The sequence below is a fragment of the Chelonus insularis genome, unplaced genomic scaffold (assembly GCF_013357705.1).
Source record: "Chelonus insularis isolate UGA/USDA-ARS -01 unplaced genomic scaffold, ASM1335770v1 contig_68_pilon, whole genome shotgun sequence".
NCBI classification, from domain to species: Eukaryota; Metazoa; Arthropoda; class Insecta; order Hymenoptera; family Braconidae; genus Chelonus; species Chelonus insularis.
Window position 1 is genome coordinate 71,596 of NW_023276705.1, and position 19,872 is coordinate 91,467.

Genomic DNA, 19,872 nt, shown 5'->3' on the forward strand with positions numbered 1-19,872 from the left:
CAAGAAGTTTACTTTTTCTTTCGTTATTTTAATTATTTTCTCATATTTATGCTTATTAATTTAATTCCAATTCTTTATTGTATTTTAATAATTTTTGTTGATGTGTTAAATAAATAATAAGTCATAGACCAACACTTTAACCTTCTGTTATTGTGTCAATAATATTTTTCACCCTTTCTATTTCCGTGTTTTGGCCATAATGTTTATTCTCTTGAGAGTCAAATAAATCCAAATAGTCAACAATCGAAAATAAAATTACAAAAAAAATATCTCTGATTTTTGCTATTTTTACCATTACAAGTAGATATAAGGGTATTTAGTCAGACGTCGAATAATGATAATGAATTTAGAGACTTCAATTTAGTCGAGTTTTTTGACAACAAAATATCAACAGAATCAAAATTCAAGCTTAATTTATATCTTTATATGTCGTGAGCTTGTAAAAAAATCATAAAAAATCAAAACATTCAACATATTGACATCGTTGGACAAGTCGTGTTATGTGTTATGCAAAGAACACTTAAAAATTTATATATACATAAGTATTACATATTTATTTTTCCAATTTCGATGTAAAACTGACTATTTGTATGGATTTAGAGAACACGTAAGAATAATCTCTTTAATAATTTCGAAGGATGAATTCCTTTACCCTCTTTTATGACATTACTTCTCGTCACATATATTTTGATATTATTCACAAAATATCAACTTTTATTGCATTTTTTTAATCTCTATTTGTTACTATTTAAACACAGTTTCCCGTTACAAAAAAATTTTTAACAATTTCAAGATAATAAATTTATACGAGTAGGCTAATGTAAATAATAACTTGCTAAATGTTTTGATTAAACAATCTTACAAATATAATAAACATTTTTCTGCACTAATAAAAGCAATCCTATTATTCAGTCTTTTATTTACTAATCTTGTAAACTATGTAAACTTCTTGAAGGCAAGAAATATCCGAATTTTCTAACGAGTATGATTCAGATAACTTCTTCAATTATTAAAATATTATGTATCTATATTTTTAAACAATTATAAAACTTACCAATCATTTGAATTCAACCATATTGATTTACCCTCTAGTTATCAAAACATTTATTAATAGTAAATTAACTAAAAATTTGAGCAGATAATAACAATGAGCATTTTTATAAAAAATAAAATTCTTCTAATGGTTTTTAACAAATTTTAAAACACTTGTCAACTGTAAAAGAGAACTTGTGTGAGATATCTGATAAGATTTCTATCCGTTCCGAGGGATGACACGGCACATCGCAGCATCCCTGCGTTGAGGTGGTTTCCACCCTTTATCAAGCCACACCCCAACTTCGTGATATTTTCTGGAATCCACCAATTGTGATTCAACTTGCTGATTTACCCATAACACGCCTACTGTTTCTATAATGCCGCCATTAAACAATCAGACAATTTATCCACTGATAAAAATATTTTCGATTATCAATCTTCTGACTTCTTTAAATTTCAACCGTGGAATCAGTCTCGTTGATTAACTGTAACAAAGAACGAAAAATAGTTGTCAATGTAATTGTGTCAAAATGTCGAGTAAATATTCTATTTGATAACATTTTATTAGTTAAAACTCATAAAAATAAATTTATGAATACAAAAACTCTTAATCAATTCCATTTTTGTTTAAAAATTAAATGATTATATCTTTAAACTGAATTCATACTTTAAAAATTGAATTTTATTAAAATGGTCATTGATAAAGAATACTATTATTTAATTTAAATTGAAAACAGCTAAGTAGAAATAGTTCTGGAATAAAATTATGATATCTTGATGTGATAAAATTAATTAATCATAAATAAACTGTTCAATTAATAAATATTTGTCAAACTCTGGTTTAATCATTAAGTATTATCAACAAAAAAATGGTAAAAAATAATATATTTAAACATACTGTTCAAAAACTAGGAAATTAGTTAAAAAAACATCAACCTCAATGAATTAATAAAAAAAAAACATTGGAATATGTCTTTAAAAAGCCGAAATTCTGTAACTTATGAATTACAGAATTTTTGGCTCTTCTGCACCTGATCCTCTCAGAAAATCCATACTCTTCAACTACTTCTTTCAACCATATCTGAGATTTTTTCATATTTTTTTTCGTTACCTTTTAAAAACATCAAACTTGTGAAGAATTATTGTGCACGATAAGAATGATTTTATTTCCCATGATGAGTTTTTACATGTTAAAAAGATGTTAGACAAGTATTAATCCATCGGTTTCGTAGTTTTTATTTATGGTTTGATCACTGTCTCCTGTGTGTATTGCATGTGCAGACAATGTGATAATTTTAGAACCGATGAGCGATGACAAATTGAGCTGTGGTGACAACACGTGTCGACACGTGTTTGCATATATTTAAAGTTTTGGATATATCTGTAGATTAGTGACTCCGATGATTGAAATTATGTGACTTCACGATTGATGTGTGCATCAAGAAATAATTGTGGGATAGAAACTTGTACACATATTTTTTGAATTAAACTTTTCATCATTACGTCAATGATATTTAATATAATAGTTATCTGATTATTCAAAGTTTTTCTTAACAATCAAAAATAGTTTGTTGTTATTTAATTGTTTATTTTCTACATGATACTTTTGTTTGTTGTAAATAATCAGTAGAGGTGTTAACCTTGATATATTTATAAATTCTTTAACATTCATCTCCAACAAAAATTTGTTTAATATCTTAAATAAGTTAATTTGAGGTTATATAGAGGATAGGTATCCAATAAAATTGAATATTATTTAACAATAAACTAAGAACAAACTCTCATAGCTCCAAATACATGTTCAATGTTGGAGTCCATCTCAATTATGACTGTTTTATCATCAAATGAGCAATCAAGCATTACAGTTTTTACTCTTTTCGATTGTAGTTGAAGAAATTCAGTTAATAAAACTGCACACCTGCTTATCTACCATCGTTTACAATAATTTATGAGGAAATAAAAAAAACAAGTGCATCAGTTGTTACATGTGTAGAAGCATAAAAGTGCACTTTGGACTTATGTTTGTGGTAGGCTGATCGATCGCATAGCTATATCCCTCGCTAACAGCTTTTTTACTGCTTTATTAATGTAATAAGCAATTAACACAAAAAAAATTTCGTTATTTTATTGGATTACTTGCCAGTTAAAAATCTAATTCAATTTGAATGACAAAAGCAAGAAGAATCATTATATAATCGAAATGAAACTTCGAATCTATTTTAGAAAAATGCATTTCTTCTTCCCGTCAATATTAAGGTGTGTATAAATGTTTACTTGACTATTTTTACTAAGGAAATTTGGCTAGGAAAATGACAGAGTGTGTTTTTGAGGTTGAAGGCCTCTGGCAAGTATCTCCAAGGTCTGAAGAGCAAAACTATTCCTCATCATAATGTGTGGGTGGTTTTACATAAGACAAAATGTATTTCATAAGTGCTAATGTTATATTCTGTAATAAAAATAATCACTGTTACAATCTTCTCTCACTTTTTTCCTATTTTACTCTAGACTTTGTCTTAGTTGAGCAATTTGTTGAGCAATTGCCAAATTTTTGCGGTAGCAACTAAAACCCATCCAATTAGTTGAATGTCTCATTTCCGTCATTTATTCAACAACTGAAAACAGTCATTAAAAAAATAATCAGATTTATCGTCAAGTGTTTAAACAATTGCTCTTTACTTTTTGTATTTATTTTTTTAAACTTTGTTATAACTTAACAATTGCTCTGAAAAAAAAAAATTTCACTGATCTACATTTTATTTTTTACAGGTAATTTTTATTTACATGTTTTGAAAAATCCAATAAGAGAGAATCCAGAAATTTATAAGAAAATAATCACATTATTGAGCTGTTGATAGAATAACTCTCAAGTTTTGAAATAGGATCAATAAGCTTGAAGTGTTTTTTTTAAATTAATAGGTGAATCTTTTAAGAGTTATTTACATAACACATCAATAAAAAGACTTGATGGAATGATGTTTAAAAAATAACAACAACAAATAGATATTTCTAACACAAATTCTTGAAAAATAATAAAAAATTAGAGAGTTGGTATGATGAAATTAATTTATTATTATTATTTTAATAAGAATTAAAAGTAAAATCAGTTATTGAATAAGAATAATTCAGTGACCTGATTAAAAGCTGCAAGAACTCAGTGACAATGATCAGAAAACATAGTAATGTTTAAAAGAAAAACAACAATAAAAGAGAATACTTAAAAATAAAAAACAAATAATAAATAATAATAGCATTGAAAGAGATATAAGAATAGAAAATCAATGAAGAAAATCAAGGTGTTAAAAACAAATTTAAAATAAATTGTTAGATAAACGAGGATCTTAAGTTGAAGATGTGCTGCAATTTCTACACTTGAAATCTTTACCGCGGTCCATGAATCTAGGGGTTGAGGGTTGGCAACCAGCTGCGCAGATTATTGGAGGGGATGGTGATGACATAAGCTAGAGCAACGGCGCACAACAGCTGATTTCGCAATAATATATACCTTATATACCACACTTACCTACACCATGTTTCCCATCATACCCTAGGTGCAGTTTTATCAACGCAAACCAATATGTATACCTACGTATTTCATGCTCGGTCAATCCTTTTATAGGAAAAATACTTGTAAAAAATGAACGGAATCAATCATGGCAATGATTAAGAATAATAACGACCCGACACAATTGACCGGAAATTGATGGACGAAATTCAATGAGTGTTTGAGAGAATAGTGGGAGTTGAAGGCCAGTGATTTAATATGTGGAAGGGCTGAATGGAAGGTAAATATGTGTGTGTAGGTATATGTATATAGAAGTAGAATCAGTACTTGGCGGGGGGCGCAAGAATAAGCTGGATGAGGAGAGGGAGAGGGTGGGTAGAACTGAAGAGAGGCAAGCGTCCGAGTAGTCGAAGCCAAACTCAGAGAACGCATTTGGTTTCCAACCCGTGTGCCTAGTTGACACGAATTGATACACACATATTAATGTTATAAATTTTCTTATCAGTTTTAATCCTTCTTATATCTTTGCTGGTGCTATTTAGTTATCACTTTTCACTTCTCTCAATTTTTTTTCATTTTACTGCAAGGGTAAGTGTTTTTTTTGTTTGTTATTATCATTATTTTATAACCGTTAGAATTAAGGCACATCTCCACCAATTATAATGGAATTTCATGTTACCATGTGATGAATGTTCCACTCAAGTTTTATGTTAGATCCAATATAGATTATGTTAGCAGTTTTTTGTTTCATGTAGGCTTGCTAAATCGATTTCAACTGTTTTGCTTCTTCAACGGTTTCTCAAACACTTCATTATCTAATTTAACTTTATATGCTTCATTTTATCCACATTTTAGGGTTATAATAACGTATTAGAAATCAATTTTAATGTTAAATCCTCTGTGATTTAGTTATGTTCGTTTTTAGAAATAATATTCTGAATTTTTCTTTTTATTTTCAAGGACGACAAGTTATTTTGATTGAGTTATACTGGTAAGCTATTTATTTGTTTTAACGGGTGACTTCATAAGGAATTTTTTCTTCAAATTTTAATGACGCGTGAAGCAAATGAAAATTAAAGAAAGTATTGGTTTGACGATTTCAAAATGGGTGCAGTCGTAATTACATAACTTGAGGCATAGCAGGGATGTGTTCACTACTAAAGTGGTGCTCTACCCTATCTACTTTTCATCAATCTAAAAATCATGTTTGAAAAATAAATGTTCTGTTTTGATTGTTGACAATTAGCTGGGAATATACACTCATAATTTACGATACAACCAGACAGTAAGTTACTAAAGCTATTTTGAGAACGAAAATAGAATAGAAGGAAATGTCTGGCAGACAGATTTTGAAGTGGAGAAAACTAGGGTAGATTTGAATCTCTTCAAAACTAAGTATAAGTTTATGTTTGAAAGTGATTTTCTCCATTAACATTTTATGATTGGTAGTCCTGTCATTAATAATCTATGATTTTTAAAATGTTTTTTATTTTTGATGTTTTTTTTCAGATATAAACTCAAGTGAAGTATTTTTTTTTTAGTAGCATTTCAGGCTACCATTTTTACAGAGATTTCTGATAAGATAAATTTTTTTTTATTTACTAAACTTTATTCAACTGATGATATGTAACTACTGGTGACCAATAATCATAAAAGATCAATGGAGAACAATAATGACTTTATAGCTGACATAATAAACAAATAATTATTTATGGGTAGTTGATTTTCTCATTGTGTCATAGAATGTTTCTACTAAAGTTTTATGAGAGCATAATAAAATTTAATGAAACTACATAAAATTTCTTAGAAGTTGAAATATTAAAATTAAAAAAAAAAGAAAAATTTAATATAATATTTATGTAAATAATAGCAAAACTCTTAATATCTATTGATAGATATTTAATTTGAATATAAAATAAAAGAGATAGAGAGAGACAGGTTTATTTATTAAAATGCTTTGGCAAATGAAATTAAACAAACAATAAAATGGATCATTTAACGTTTGCTTTAATATTAAATGAACAAAATAATAATAAATTTTTATAAATAAATTTGAACATTAATGATTTATTTTGACATCATTAGGTGTCTAAATTTGAAATAAAATAAACAATTAATTAAATATGAAACGTAGTAAAACAAACAAAATTAATAAATTTCAAGTATTATTTTAAATATTAATAATAAAAAATAATAATCTAAGATTTTTTCACAATAATAAGAAATTTTTATCATTCTCTTGTTCATAAAAATGTTTTATAATGAAAAAAAAACCTCGTATCGAATAACTGTGGTCATTATGTAATGGTAATATATGTTTCATTACCAAGATCATTCTGTTTGCTTGAAAAATTAAAAGAAACAATAAATAATCTCAAGAAATACCATATTATTTACCAATGACAAATGATACGATAAATTCGATCCGAGTATAATACCACCATTAGCATTTGTGATGAATAATCACAATGAAATCGATAAAGCCAATGTCAGTTTCAAAAATAAAAAAAATTGATGTGCAATGTAGTATGTAAAAGTAGTCAGTCTATAACAATAGTGCAACAACACTAGGATTAATATTCCGTGTTGAGGCAGCATTATTTGAACTTACTGTCTAAATCTGACTCTCAAAGGTTCTTCAAATGTTGTTACCATATAATATTTTGTAGTCTGTACAGTGAGCATACATTATACGACCGGTAATGTAAAACGGAAATTGATCATTGTGCTGCACCAGAAGTGTGTATGTGACCCAGCGAAATTTAACTCGCTACGTTCAGTTTCTTCCAGTGTTATTTGAGTTATGTACATTTGAGTGTTAGACTGAATAAAAATATATTGTAATATATTTTCAAATTTAAACTGAAAAAAAAAAAAAGAACCTCGCTTGCTATTCTCGGAACAAAGAACTCCATCGCGAACCCCCGGGAATTAGCTGTAGAGTCATTTACACATGTGCTCACAGACAACTTCCAAAAATAAATACATTCTGAACTCCTCACATTGCTGTAAATCTTTCGTAGACATTTGACAATAGATAATAAATTTTTTTTACTGATTACAGCTTTCATTAATTTTGTGGTCGCGTTTGAGAAATTATTGTTGACATGCCAACAGAAAGTTGATGAATTGTTGGAAATAAATTAAGGAATTTTTTTTTTTTTTTCTAAGAAATCTTCTGGGTCTCTTAACAATTATTTATGTAGTGGACTAGCATAATTATTTTTATAATAAGAAAGTTGAAAAGAAAATTAATGAGATTTTTCAAGTGAAATATACTAATTTATTTTAATTAATATTCTTGATTTTTAAAGTGATAATTATTTAAATATGCTAATCAATAAGATAATAAAGTGAAAAATATTCGATTAAAGTTAAATAACTATTCATAAATATTTCTTAACACATTTGTTCAAATTTCCGAAAATAAAAAGAGTTCGTTGAACTCTCGTTTTTTAATTTATTTTTAATAGAGTATTGATTTTAACTGAATAAACATTTCAGATAAATAATTAAATTAATAATATGCTTTGTGGTAATTGAACATTATGAATGACGTACTGTGTGAGACAATTACTGATCGATAATTAGAATAAACTTTTGAAAATGACGTCTCTAGTTCCCATAATAAAAATAGTATACAATGTCCCTGACATTATAAAGTTAACAGCGGTTATAGGATCATTTAATTGATCGTTTTAATATAATATATTAATACATATAAAGTACATTAATTGAATAGTGTTGTATAAAAATGAGTAAACCTTCAAAGGCATCAAGTTTATTTTAAAATTCAACTTATAGTTACATAAAAGAAGGAGAAGTTGTCATTTTTATGACCAGTTAATTTTGTTTTACATAAAGCAATATTTTTTATCTTTCTTTCCAAGAATAGGGATTTTTGTGTTACTTTCATTTTACTGTTGTTGTCATTCAAGTGTACATTTCAAATAATCTAATCTTATCAATTCGTCTCGATCGTTATCGTTATTGTTATAATCGCTCATATCGTTATCACCATCGTCTTGGCTGTTTAAATAATAGATAAATATTTTATAGATATTATTTAACTAAAGAAAACTCCAGAAGTATTCAAATTTATTGATTATTGATTCTCCAACAGATGGATCATCTTATTTGCATAATTTTAATTATTATTACAATTTAAATCTTTTTGAATATCAATTTCAAAATTAATTAGTGATTAAATTTCATTTAAAATTATTCATTTGAATACAGTTATTTAATATTTAATTTAATAATCAATGCTTATCAATGATAAAAATGTGTTTATATAAAAATAATTAATAGTATAAATGATAAATTAATTATTGAGTAATTAAAATTAGATCATGAGATATAAATTTTTTTTAAATAATGATATTTTTTATTAACAATCAAGCTGATACTGATAGATGAAGCTGGTTACAAAGTCTCTTATTTATCACAAATGTTTTTTTATCAATTGAAATTTGTAATTTTTTATGTATATATACATAATATCGAATCATGGAATTAAATAAAATGTAAATTTTATAACAATGCAAAAAAATCACGGGGAAAGCTCAATAAGCATGCGCACCAACTGAAATATATCTATATATTTTCATGGAACGAGTAAAAGCCTCGTACTATCGACCGTGTTCTGTTCAGGGTAGTTAATTGCATATCCCTTTCTAACCGGTAACTCTCACTCATATGTTTCAATTGAACCTCTCTATAATGAACTTCTCTGCAACACTAGTACCCGAAACCCCTTGACGAATAATTATTGCTAAATATTTACTACACTTTTAGATCAAATGATAGCATGAAAAGTCCTAGAATCGTGCGATTTTTATCAGTATTTTTATTACCAAAGCGTACAAGGGGGTCCTGTTCGCGGAACGAGAGTAAAAAAAAGTGTGTAAGTTTCTTATAGAAGGCGCTTGCAGTCTCGATTCGTTGGTTGTAAAGAGGAAGGGAGAGAGTAGTACTACCCCGACAGGAGGGTGTCCTCGTAGCCGGCGTTGCGTGCCCCACCCTACTCCTAGGGAACTCGGGGCGTTGTGTTGCTAGCTAGAGAGAAGCTCACGAGCAAGTGAGAGAGAAAAAGAGTGAGATCCAAGAATCATCCACGCAGGATGCCCACGGGTTTCTGCTTAGTGATAGCGTAGATACTGTAGTGTTTACATCACCTTATTTATAATCATATAAACCATTGTTAAATAAATCCATCTCTCATCAACATTGTGACAAAGTCATTGTATTTTTAACACATGACTGAAAAAAAGTTCAAAGTACACTCATAGATCGACTACGAATTAAAGAATAACACGGGTTCATATTACTTTTGTGGGTTCAAAGAAATATTTGCAGTTATTTTTGACAAAATGTGCACTATTTGAAAGTATTTACATACTATTGCGATTAAATTTACATGTGAAATATTGTAATATAATTAGCAATAATTATTTTTGAAGTGTCTGTGAGATAATTGTATTAATAACCTTCTTTTTAATAAATAAAATCTTTTTTATTAATCCAACAGCGAAGATAACGAAATAAAATTAAGTGTAGTGTAGTTTAAGAATAAAAACGCTGTTAAATATTGCACTGAAACAGTGTGACTTTAAAGAAAATCCACTAGTCACCACACCCTGTTGAACACACTCATTTCCTATCAGATATATCTATATACTAATGTGGGACCACGGATTATTCAAAAGTTAGCGTAATATTTGTTAAAAATTACGTCCATTGTCTTGATAATCTTTTTTAACTGCAAATATTTTTGAAAATTTTTGACATTTCATACTGAAAGATTTTTTATAAAAAAAAAAAAAAACTACTAATTTAGTGAATCTAGAATTATTGTGAATTTTTTTTATCAATCATGGGTGGGTGTACGTCCAAGGATACAGCTTCAGGTGACGAGTATGTATCACTTAATACATTTACACACCCTTCATTATCTTTTGATGCAATATAAGCACTTTATCTATCGTCTTTAGTCATGAGATAAGATTTATTGACATGTCTCAAGCATCTTAATTGAAATAAGAATACTAAAAGAAACGGAACAATTATGCATATGATAAGATTTTTAGGAATTGTTTGACAAGAAATATTTTATTAAATAAAATAAATGATTTTTGATGAAATATAACATCATTAATATTAATGAAATGATGAATTTTTTTATTGAAAATTGGAATAAATTTCGACATTGAATAATTTGAAATAAAAATAATATATTCTTTGTCCAGTACTAAAATTATTATCGCGAAAAAAATGAGTATCGATTGTCATGAAACTGAATAATTTAACTAAGGGTATACAATGAAGGTTATATGAAAAATAAATCAAGGCTAAAAGTAGTAATAAGTAACAAAAGTGTAGAATTATTAATAAATCATGTCTTCTAAATCCAAAAAATTACCTTGCAATTGCAGTAAAAAGGACAAGATGGTTGATCAAGCAGTATTGGATAAATTGGAAGCTGGATTTGCAAAGCTTTCAAGCTCTGATAGCAAATCCCTGTTGAAGAAGTACCTTACTAAGGAGGTATTCGATGCCCTAAAAACAAAGAAAACATCATTTGGCTCAACCTTGTTGGATGTCATCCAATCTGGTGTTGAAAATTTGGATTCTGGTGTTGGTATCTATGCTCCTGATGCTGAGGCTTACACTGTGTTCGCTGACCTCTTCGATCCAATCATCGATGACTATCACAAGGGATTCAAAAAGACTGATAAACATCCACCAAAAGATTTCGGTGATGCCGATACCCTTGGAAATCTTGATCCCACTGTAAGTTGGTTTTTTTTTGTCATTATGTAAATATACCTTTTTTTATTCCAAATAATTTCAACTAATTGGTTCAATGATGGTAACAACTAGAGAAATCATAAAAATAAAAAATGAGTTTATTATTCTTTGTGGTAGGCTTTATGCTAATTTTTATTGATATTGACTTATTCCACGACCATTTCAACAGGCAAAATCGATTTTCATGGCTCCTCTGAATAAATATAAAGTGGTTGAAACTGATATGTTAATAAATCACTAAAATAATTACTCTGTAAAATAAAACAAATATTTGTTTGCAATATACTTAAAGAGATTAATTTTATTTATTTAAACAATTAAAAATACTCAAGACATTGATATTGGAAATAATACTAAGATTTACTGTTAATTATAATTTGATCATCAACGTAATTGTAGTATTAAGTTATTGCAATTAATTATTAATACTCAATTAATTAACTACAGGGTGAATACATTGTCTCAACTCGTGTTCGATGTGGACGTTCTTTGGAAGGATACCCCTTCAATCCTTGTTTAACGGAAGCTCAATACAAGGAAATGGAAGAGAAAGTTTCCAGTACCCTATCAGGACTTGAGGGTGAACTTAAGGGAACCTTCTACCCATTGACTGGAATGAGCAAGGAAGTCCAGCAGAAACTTATTGATGATCACTTCCTCTTTAAAGAAGGTGATCGTTTCCTTCAAGCTGCTAATGCCTGCCGATTCTGGCCAACTGGTCGTGGTATTTTCCACAATGATGCCAAGACATTCCTTGTCTGGTGCAACGAAGAGGACCATTTGCGTATCATTTCTATGCAGATGGGTGGTGATCTTGGACAGGTTAGTATTTATAATATGTTTAATCGTTGAAAAGTAGAATAAACAATATAAGTTAATAATAAATTATTGATAAGTCAGTCGAATTTCATCGTTTAAAAAATTAGTTTAGAAACTAGAACAGTAATGCAATTTATTTAAAAAATTTTTTTGCCAAGTAGAAATGCATTAAATATTATTACTTCGAATACAACATGTAAGGCACGAAGTAATTGTTGATTGCTACAAAATAATAGGTTTGATGAGTTTTACAGATAAAGTTATAAATGATTCTCTTGATGATAATAAAAATAAAAAGCTTCTACACTATTATCTAATGCATTACTTCATTTGTTGTTCCATTCTGGCTGCAAGAAATTTCGAGAATAGAAGTTTTTTATTTTTTGAATTACTATGACCATTTTTAATCTGAATATAATAATCATAAATAATAAATAAGTACTTATATCACTAGATAATAATAAAATATTAAATAAATTATTACTTCGATTTTAATACAAATAAATAAATAATGAAATGTCTTTTTAGGTTTACCGCCGTCTAGTAACTGCTGTTAACGAAATCGAAAAACGACTACCCTTCTCTCATAATGAGCGTTTTGGCTTCCTCACTTTCTGCCCCACGAATCTTGGAACAACTATTCGTGCTTCGGTACACATTAAATTACCCAAATTAGCTGCCAACAAATCCAAGCTTGAAGAAGTTGCTTCTCAATATAATCTCCAAGTTCGTGGTACTCGTGGAGAACACACTGAAGCTGAGGGTGGTATTTATGATATCTCAAACAAACGACGACTTGGTCTTACTGAGTATCAAGCAGTCAAGGAAATGAATGATGGAATTGCTGAATTGATAAAAATGGAGAAAGAGCTGTAAAGTGCTTTTTATTGTCATATTGTTTTTTCTCTTTGTCAACATAATAGAGTCGCGCAGTTTAAATGTTTGAAATAATTGAAGTATTTAAAGTATTATCCTGTCAAAAATAAAAAGCAAATAATCCAATAAAAAGTGAAAATTCCCATTTCCCCAGTGAATTAAAAAAAAAAAAACAAAACGTTAAATAATTAATTGTCGTGCGACTACTTGTGCGATTCATTATCAGTCAAGTTGTATAGAGGCTGAAAAAAAAAAAAAATTAAAAAAAATTCAATAAAAAAATGTTAAATCAAATTATTTAGTTTTAGATTTCATGCTTATAAAATATTTTTGAATGCTTCACGCACAATAGACATTGGCAAAAAATCGTTCAGACACAGTAATGTCTTTAAAATTTACAATTTTTTATTTAACAAAAAATATTTTCAATAAATTGCAGAAAAGTATTAACGTTTATTACTGTTATTGATTGAAATAAATTAATAATTAATAATCAGTTGAAAGTAAAACTAATAAAAATATATTTCGTTGTATTTTCTAACTAAAATAAACCAAAGCTTCTGCAAATATGTATAAATAAGCAGTTGATTTATTTTTGTTATTATTATTATTATTTAATTAACATAAATAATGCACTGTTAATTCATTGACGGTTCTTTGCTGTTTATTAGTTGCTTGCAGATCTATTTCTGATCAATCTGTTTAATTGATTAACTAATACATTAATATGTATTAATATAGTATGAATATTATATTAATATATTATTAAAGCATTAATACTTAATTCAGATAGATAAATACCATTATTATTTCAATTGTCTGTGTGCCATCATCAACTAAATGTTTGGTGTGATACCTAGCTGCTTGCATTAACTATTAGAACTAAGAAAATAAAAAATAGTATAAAAATTAAAAAAAAAAACTATCAAATGTTTGAATTTTCTTTTTCATCGAGATAATTACTAATGCAGTATTAAATGTTATTAGTTTCAGAAAGTATTAAAAATTATTTTTGTTCTTTATGTGAACTTGAATGGAATAGCAGGACAAAGTTACTGATGTACCAGAATACAACTCGAGATCACAAATAAAGTAAAAATTACACTAAAACGTATAAAAATTTATTTATTATAAATAATTATAGATATTTCTAGTCAATTTATTTTTGCATGTTTAGATAGCTTATCAGATATTCCATCCTGTAGTTATAAATATACTAGAATTCTTTTATTCTCTCGTGTAGGCATCCTACATTGTTTATTACTAGACAGTAATAATTATTTGGATTTTTAAAGTCAGAATTAACATTTATTTCTATTATTATGAAAATTCAATTTTATTACGAGAAGTATAAAAAAATTCATGAATTGTTCATCACATTAAATTATAACTCGAAGTACATTTATTATCATAAAGACGTTCTTTTACATGGTGTAGGGTATTGCAACTCTGGTAGATATATCATATTCAACAGAAGCAAGCCACCTGTGAAAGTAAAAAAAATTTACATTAATACGTATGAATTATTAAAGTATTATTATTTGATTTATGATAAAGTCTATGTCATTCAAGTGATCTGATAATTTAATTATTGTATAATTTTAGCCCAGTAATAGAAAAAAAAAAGAAGTATGATTTTTTAATAGACAATTTTGCTTATAGAATTGATAGATATTTGTATTTCTTGTGGAGGAAATTGAAAAGAATAATTTTTTAATCACTTAAATCATCTCCAACTAGTACATATCTGATTTGGTATCAGAATATTGAATTGATATAATCAATTAATCAATATCAACATCAAAATGTGATTTCTGGATACTTCAGGAGAGATTGAAAAAATAAAATAAATTTAATTATTGAATGTAAAGTTCTATTTTAATATTGATAATAGAAATAATCAATTATAATTTAGATAAAAAATGATTACTTTAAAGAGTTTAAAAAATTTAAACACTGTTTCTAAAAGTTTTTATCAATTTTTTTAATTGCATACAATACACTGATAATTTTAAATCCGAAACAAAGGTTTCAAATGAGTTAATTGAAAACAATGACTGGTTAAAAAATAATAATGACTGATAATAATCATTTCTCCTGGAAAAAAGTAATCTATGATAATGAAATACACACCTTTTTTCTTCATCAGTGAGAAATCTCTTATACCCTTTTTTTCTTCTGTATTTTTTTGTTAATTCTTGTAACAATTCATTGATACGTCGTTTAATCCATTGAACTTTAAATTTCCAAGAAACTTGAAAATATTCTGATTCCATAATTACATGTATAATTGATTCTGGTCGTGATGAACAGTTCTATTACTCTGTAACACTGCTTTCACTCCAACCGTTGTACATTCTTCTTTATTAATACGATTGAGATTACTGCTATTACTCATTATTATTCATAATAGTCTTATTAAACTTGAGGTTGTCACAAGCAACATGTCGACACTATCAAATGTTTCTGATTTAATGTGAACTGTAATTGGTTATCTTTGACCTGTTCCCACTTCTTATTCTCATCCTTCATCAATTTACATTTTAATTAGATAAAAAATTTTTATTCAACTAAAAAAATTTATTCATAATTGTCTTATTCATTTAGGAATTTTTGCACAGAAAATAAATAAACAATGCTTCTATGTTCTCCACAACACATCATCTCCAATGAATTGAGAGTTGTACTAAAGAGATATCACTTTTCGTCGTAATATTCATACATACACACTCAATAATATATGATAATTTATTGAAGAAGAATAAAAAAAAAAATATTAAGAAACCTCATGACAAGACTCATACCACTGACAATAGCTTAAGTTGAAGTAAAGAAAGTATTTAATAGTACATATCTATATTGACTTAAAAATGATAAGATGATAAAGTCAAGCTGCTTTAATAGTTTATATATTCAATGTTTACATATTTTATCTTACTGATTGGTAGATAGGTATATAAATGAGTATTTCATTTAATTTATGAATAAATGATTGGGTAAGTTTGGGAGTGACGGAAAATTTAGAAAATTTCTATGACAATGAATCTTATTATTAGTATTCGAATATTTTTCAATAACAAAGAAACCTTCTTTCAATAGTTTTTGTTACAAGCTAGGACGAATCTATTTGGTATATCAACTTAAAAAAACCATGTTCTATTGACATTTTTATGAATAATGTACTGCTTTTTTTATCACGGATAGAGTTAGACTTATTTTTCACTAAAATCAGGAGAAAAATGTTTACTTTCAATGGGGATGAGAAACAAACAATGATTTAGTAAATTAATATCTAAATCTTGATTACCTGAAAGATGAACAAATATTAATCATAATATAGCTAACCTAATTTTCATATTTTTAATCATCATCAATACTCTCAAAAAGAATATGTAGGCTCCAGGACCATTGATTATATTTGCAATTGCGTGTATGCCATAGAAAAAATATTAGGTTATCTCATAAGTTCTTGTCACTTTTGATTGTTAGTCGAAAATTTTTTGGACTCCCAGTCTCCTTCATTTTGGAAGAAGGGTATTGAAACTTTGCTCAGTAGGTGGCTGACTGTAGTTGATAATGAGAGAGATTACATAATTTATTAAATGCATCTTGATTAACAAAAAAATGATAAATACTAAATTGCCTTTGACTGCCAAAGATCTATGGGACAATCCAAAATTTGGGTGTTGAGATGCTGAATTACTTCTGCAAATTTGACTCTATAGGTTCTAATAGCTTCTAGCAGAATTTAAGATAGGTGTAGACTTTGGAAAAGGATGATTTCAAGTTCTTACATGAAAGATGTACCAGTTGTCACAATAGAGTTCCATGCTTTTGAATCATAAGCTGTTCCACCTTCTCGCCAAGATTTGAACTCTTCAAGTTCCACACATTCAATGCTCTAGGGTTGACTCACTCCGGTAAAAAATCGGTTAACGATTCAAGGGATGTGGATTAAAAGATCATTTGTAAAAGTTTTTTGTTTAAGTTAGCCAGCTTCAGAAATAAGAATACTTTTTATTTTAATATTCTTTTTAATCAACCAAAAGAAAACTCTTCTAGAAAAATTAAATTTAAACACATTTTTTATTTCTCACTTACTTGATTTTTAATAAATACAAAAAAATATTAAATCATTGTTGATAATTTTCCGTTTGCTTAAAAAATTATTTTGAAACTTTAGACAAAACTTCTGTGTTTTTCTAGTTTTAATAAATATGATGCATAAAATTTTTTAAAATGATGACAAAATGTATAAACTCTTAAACTGAAAGAAAACCACTTCTTTCACATGACAATAGCATGAAGGGAAGGAGTTTTCTTTGAAGTTCTCTATTGTAAAGAATTTCCGCAATACTCCCCCTTGTGGTTTACACCAGGTGCACTACTTCAATCAATTCTTCCTTAGTAATTTTTGTCCAACTTGTAAGCACAAATTACAAACATCAATATCGATCAGATATCAATGAAAAACTGTCGTTTTCATACTTACAAATTACATGAAAAAATTGTCTCAAGTCTTTGAAGTCTTTGATCTAATTGTATTAAAGAAAGTAACGTTGATAATACAACTGGTAGATTTTTTCTTCCTGGAGCTCTTTGATTTTTAATGCTGATGGAAGTACAAAGTTCTATCAATCATCATATCGCCATAAAAACTACACGCTTTTTTATGCGAATGATGGGGATGTGGTATGTTGAAACACGTGGTGATAAAATTCGTGCTAATATCAGTCTCACTCTTGTCATTCTCCTAATGACAACTGTTTTAATTGCGCAATCTATGGATTTTTATTATCGTCTATCTGATTTCGAAGTGAGAAAAAACTATTTTCAAATAAAATTAATTATTTAAATTTTTAATGAATAATTTCCCTGCCAAGGAACTGACAACAGCAATGCCCGCTATTGCAGTTGGTCTATCAGAGTGCTTCAAGTTCTGTCTTTCTTTGTACCAACGTGAAAGAATCATCAATTTAAATATTTACACTGAAATCAATTTCTGGAAAGTTAAATACAATACTCACGATTTGGCAATTTTAAATGATTGCAATCGAAAAATAATTTCTTTATATCCATTATATATTATAATATTATACGTTGTACCTATTCAGTACATGACAATGCCATTAAAAGGTAATATTTATTCATCATATTTTTTAAAAAACTAATCGCAAAAAATCGTTCAGACACAGTAATGTCTTTAAAATTTACAATTTTTTTATTTAACAAAAAATATTTTCAATAAATTGCAGAAAAGTATTAACGTTTATTGCTGTTATTGATTGAAATAAATTAATAATTAATAATCAGTTGAAAGTAAAACTAATAAAAATATATTTCGTTGTATTTTCTAACTAAAATAAACCAAAGCTTCTGCAAATATGTATAAATAAGCAGTTGATTTATTTTTGTTATTATTATTATTATTATTTAATTAACATAAATAATGCACTGTTAATTCATTGATGGTTCTTTGCTGTTTATTAGTTGCTTGCAGATATATTTCTGATCAATCTGTTTAATTGATTAACTAATACATTAATATGTATTAATATAGTATGAATATTATATTAATATATTATTAAAGCATTAATACTTAATTCAGATAGATAAATACCATTATTATTTCAATTGTCTGTGTGCCATCATCAACTAAATGTTTGGTGTGATACCTAGCTGCTTGCATTAACTATTAGAACTAAGAAAATAAAAAATAGTATAAAAATTAAAAAAAAAACTATCAAATGTTTAAATTTTCTTCAGAAAAATTTTTTTCAGAATATTTTCTTTCAAATGGGACTATCAGAACGCTACCATTTACATTATACTTTGGTGTAGAATGGTCAAAAACTCCTGTTTATCAAATAGCTTATGTTGAAGAGGTAATCAATAATAATACTTATTAACTTCGATAATAATTGTTGACAAACTAATACTGAAAATATGAAGATCGATTATAAATACATCAGATTTTAGCAGCGTATGGAGTATCATTGTGTGCTATGACAAGTGCCAGTTTCCTTTTCACCATAAATATTTACGCTGCAGGTCAATTTAAAATACTCCAAGATCAATTCAGTTCATTATGTGAATATTCATATTTCAATAATCCATCAATGGTAGATTTTAAATTAAACAAATGTATCCGAAAACATCAAATTTTGTTGGATTACGTTGGAGAAATAGAAAATCTTTATAATAAAGTTATATTATGTCAAGCTATGGGTACAGTGATATCATTATGTTTCAGTGGTTTTGGAGTAGTAATGGTGAGCAGATCATTAAATATGATATTGCATTTAATTAATTTTCTTTTCTATTGTAGAATTTTCGAAAAAGTATGCAACGAACTATTTTAAATATTCAATTTGTAGTTGGTAGTATTATTCAATTACTACTTTTTAGTTTATCATGTCATACTATTATAGAGGAAAGCGATGCAATAGGTAAAGCAACGTATGATGCTCTCTGGTATAATATTTCGAATAGTTCGAAAAAAAATGGTATCTGTAGATCACTCCAAATTATTATGATTCGAACTACTAGACCTTGTGTAATAACAGTTGGGAAGTTCTCTCCGATGTCATTGAACACATTTGCTGGGGTATAAATATAGATCTATATTTTTATTTCAAAGTTATGATGAAAATGTTTTTCCTCATAATAATAATCATTTGATATTACAGATAAATATTTCGAAATATTACCAATATGATATATTAAAATATTTTCATTTTAGGTATTGAAGACTGCAATGTCTTACTTTACTGTTCTTCAAACGGTCAATGATAGTGAATAGTATTCACTACATCTAAATAATGATTTAA

The 19,872-nt window shown here is 27.5% G+C and overlaps 2 protein-coding genes and 1 long non-coding RNA gene across 4 annotated transcripts; 2 read left to right on the forward strand and 1 right to left on the reverse strand.

Annotated features, from left to right (window-relative positions):
- Positions 1-4,927: 4,927 nt before the first annotated feature.
- Argk1 (Arginine kinase 1) lies at positions 4,928-13,488 on the forward strand. 2 transcript variants are annotated; one of them, XM_035089660.1, is made up of 4 exons: positions 4,928-5,125; positions 10,972-11,329; positions 11,795-12,169; positions 12,695-13,488. In XM_035089660.1, the coding sequence occupies exons 2-4, from the start codon at positions 10,985-10,987 to the stop codon at positions 13,040-13,042; spliced, it is 1,068 nt and encodes a 355-aa protein (XP_034945551.1). In that variant the 5' UTR covers positions 4,928-5,125; positions 10,972-10,984; the 3' UTR covers positions 13,043-13,488. The 2 variants fall into 2 exon arrangements, with proteins under 2 accessions (XP_034945551.1, XP_034945550.1); XM_035089659.1 differs by lacking the exon at positions 4,928-5,125 and adding an exon at positions 9,676-10,453.
- Positions 13,489-14,185: 697 nt separating this feature from the next.
- On the reverse strand, positions 14,186-15,847 carry LOC118070834 (uncharacterized). The gene is made up of 2 exons (XR_004690808.1): positions 15,176-15,847; positions 14,186-14,527 (listed from the first exon to the last, which is right to left on the reverse strand). It is a non-coding gene; the product is annotated as an uncharacterized lncRNA (long non-coding RNA).
- Positions 15,848-17,657: 1,810 nt separating this feature from the next.
- LOC118070790 (odorant receptor 67c-like) lies at positions 17,658-19,844 on the forward strand. The gene is made up of 6 exons (XM_035089603.1): positions 17,658-17,858; positions 17,926-18,178; positions 18,824-18,927; positions 19,015-19,314; positions 19,371-19,649; positions 19,785-19,844. The coding sequence occupies exons 1-6, from the start codon at positions 17,658-17,660 to the stop codon at positions 19,842-19,844; spliced, it is 1,197 nt and encodes a 398-aa protein (XP_034945494.1).
- The last annotated feature ends 28 nt before the right edge of the window (positions 19,845-19,872 follow it).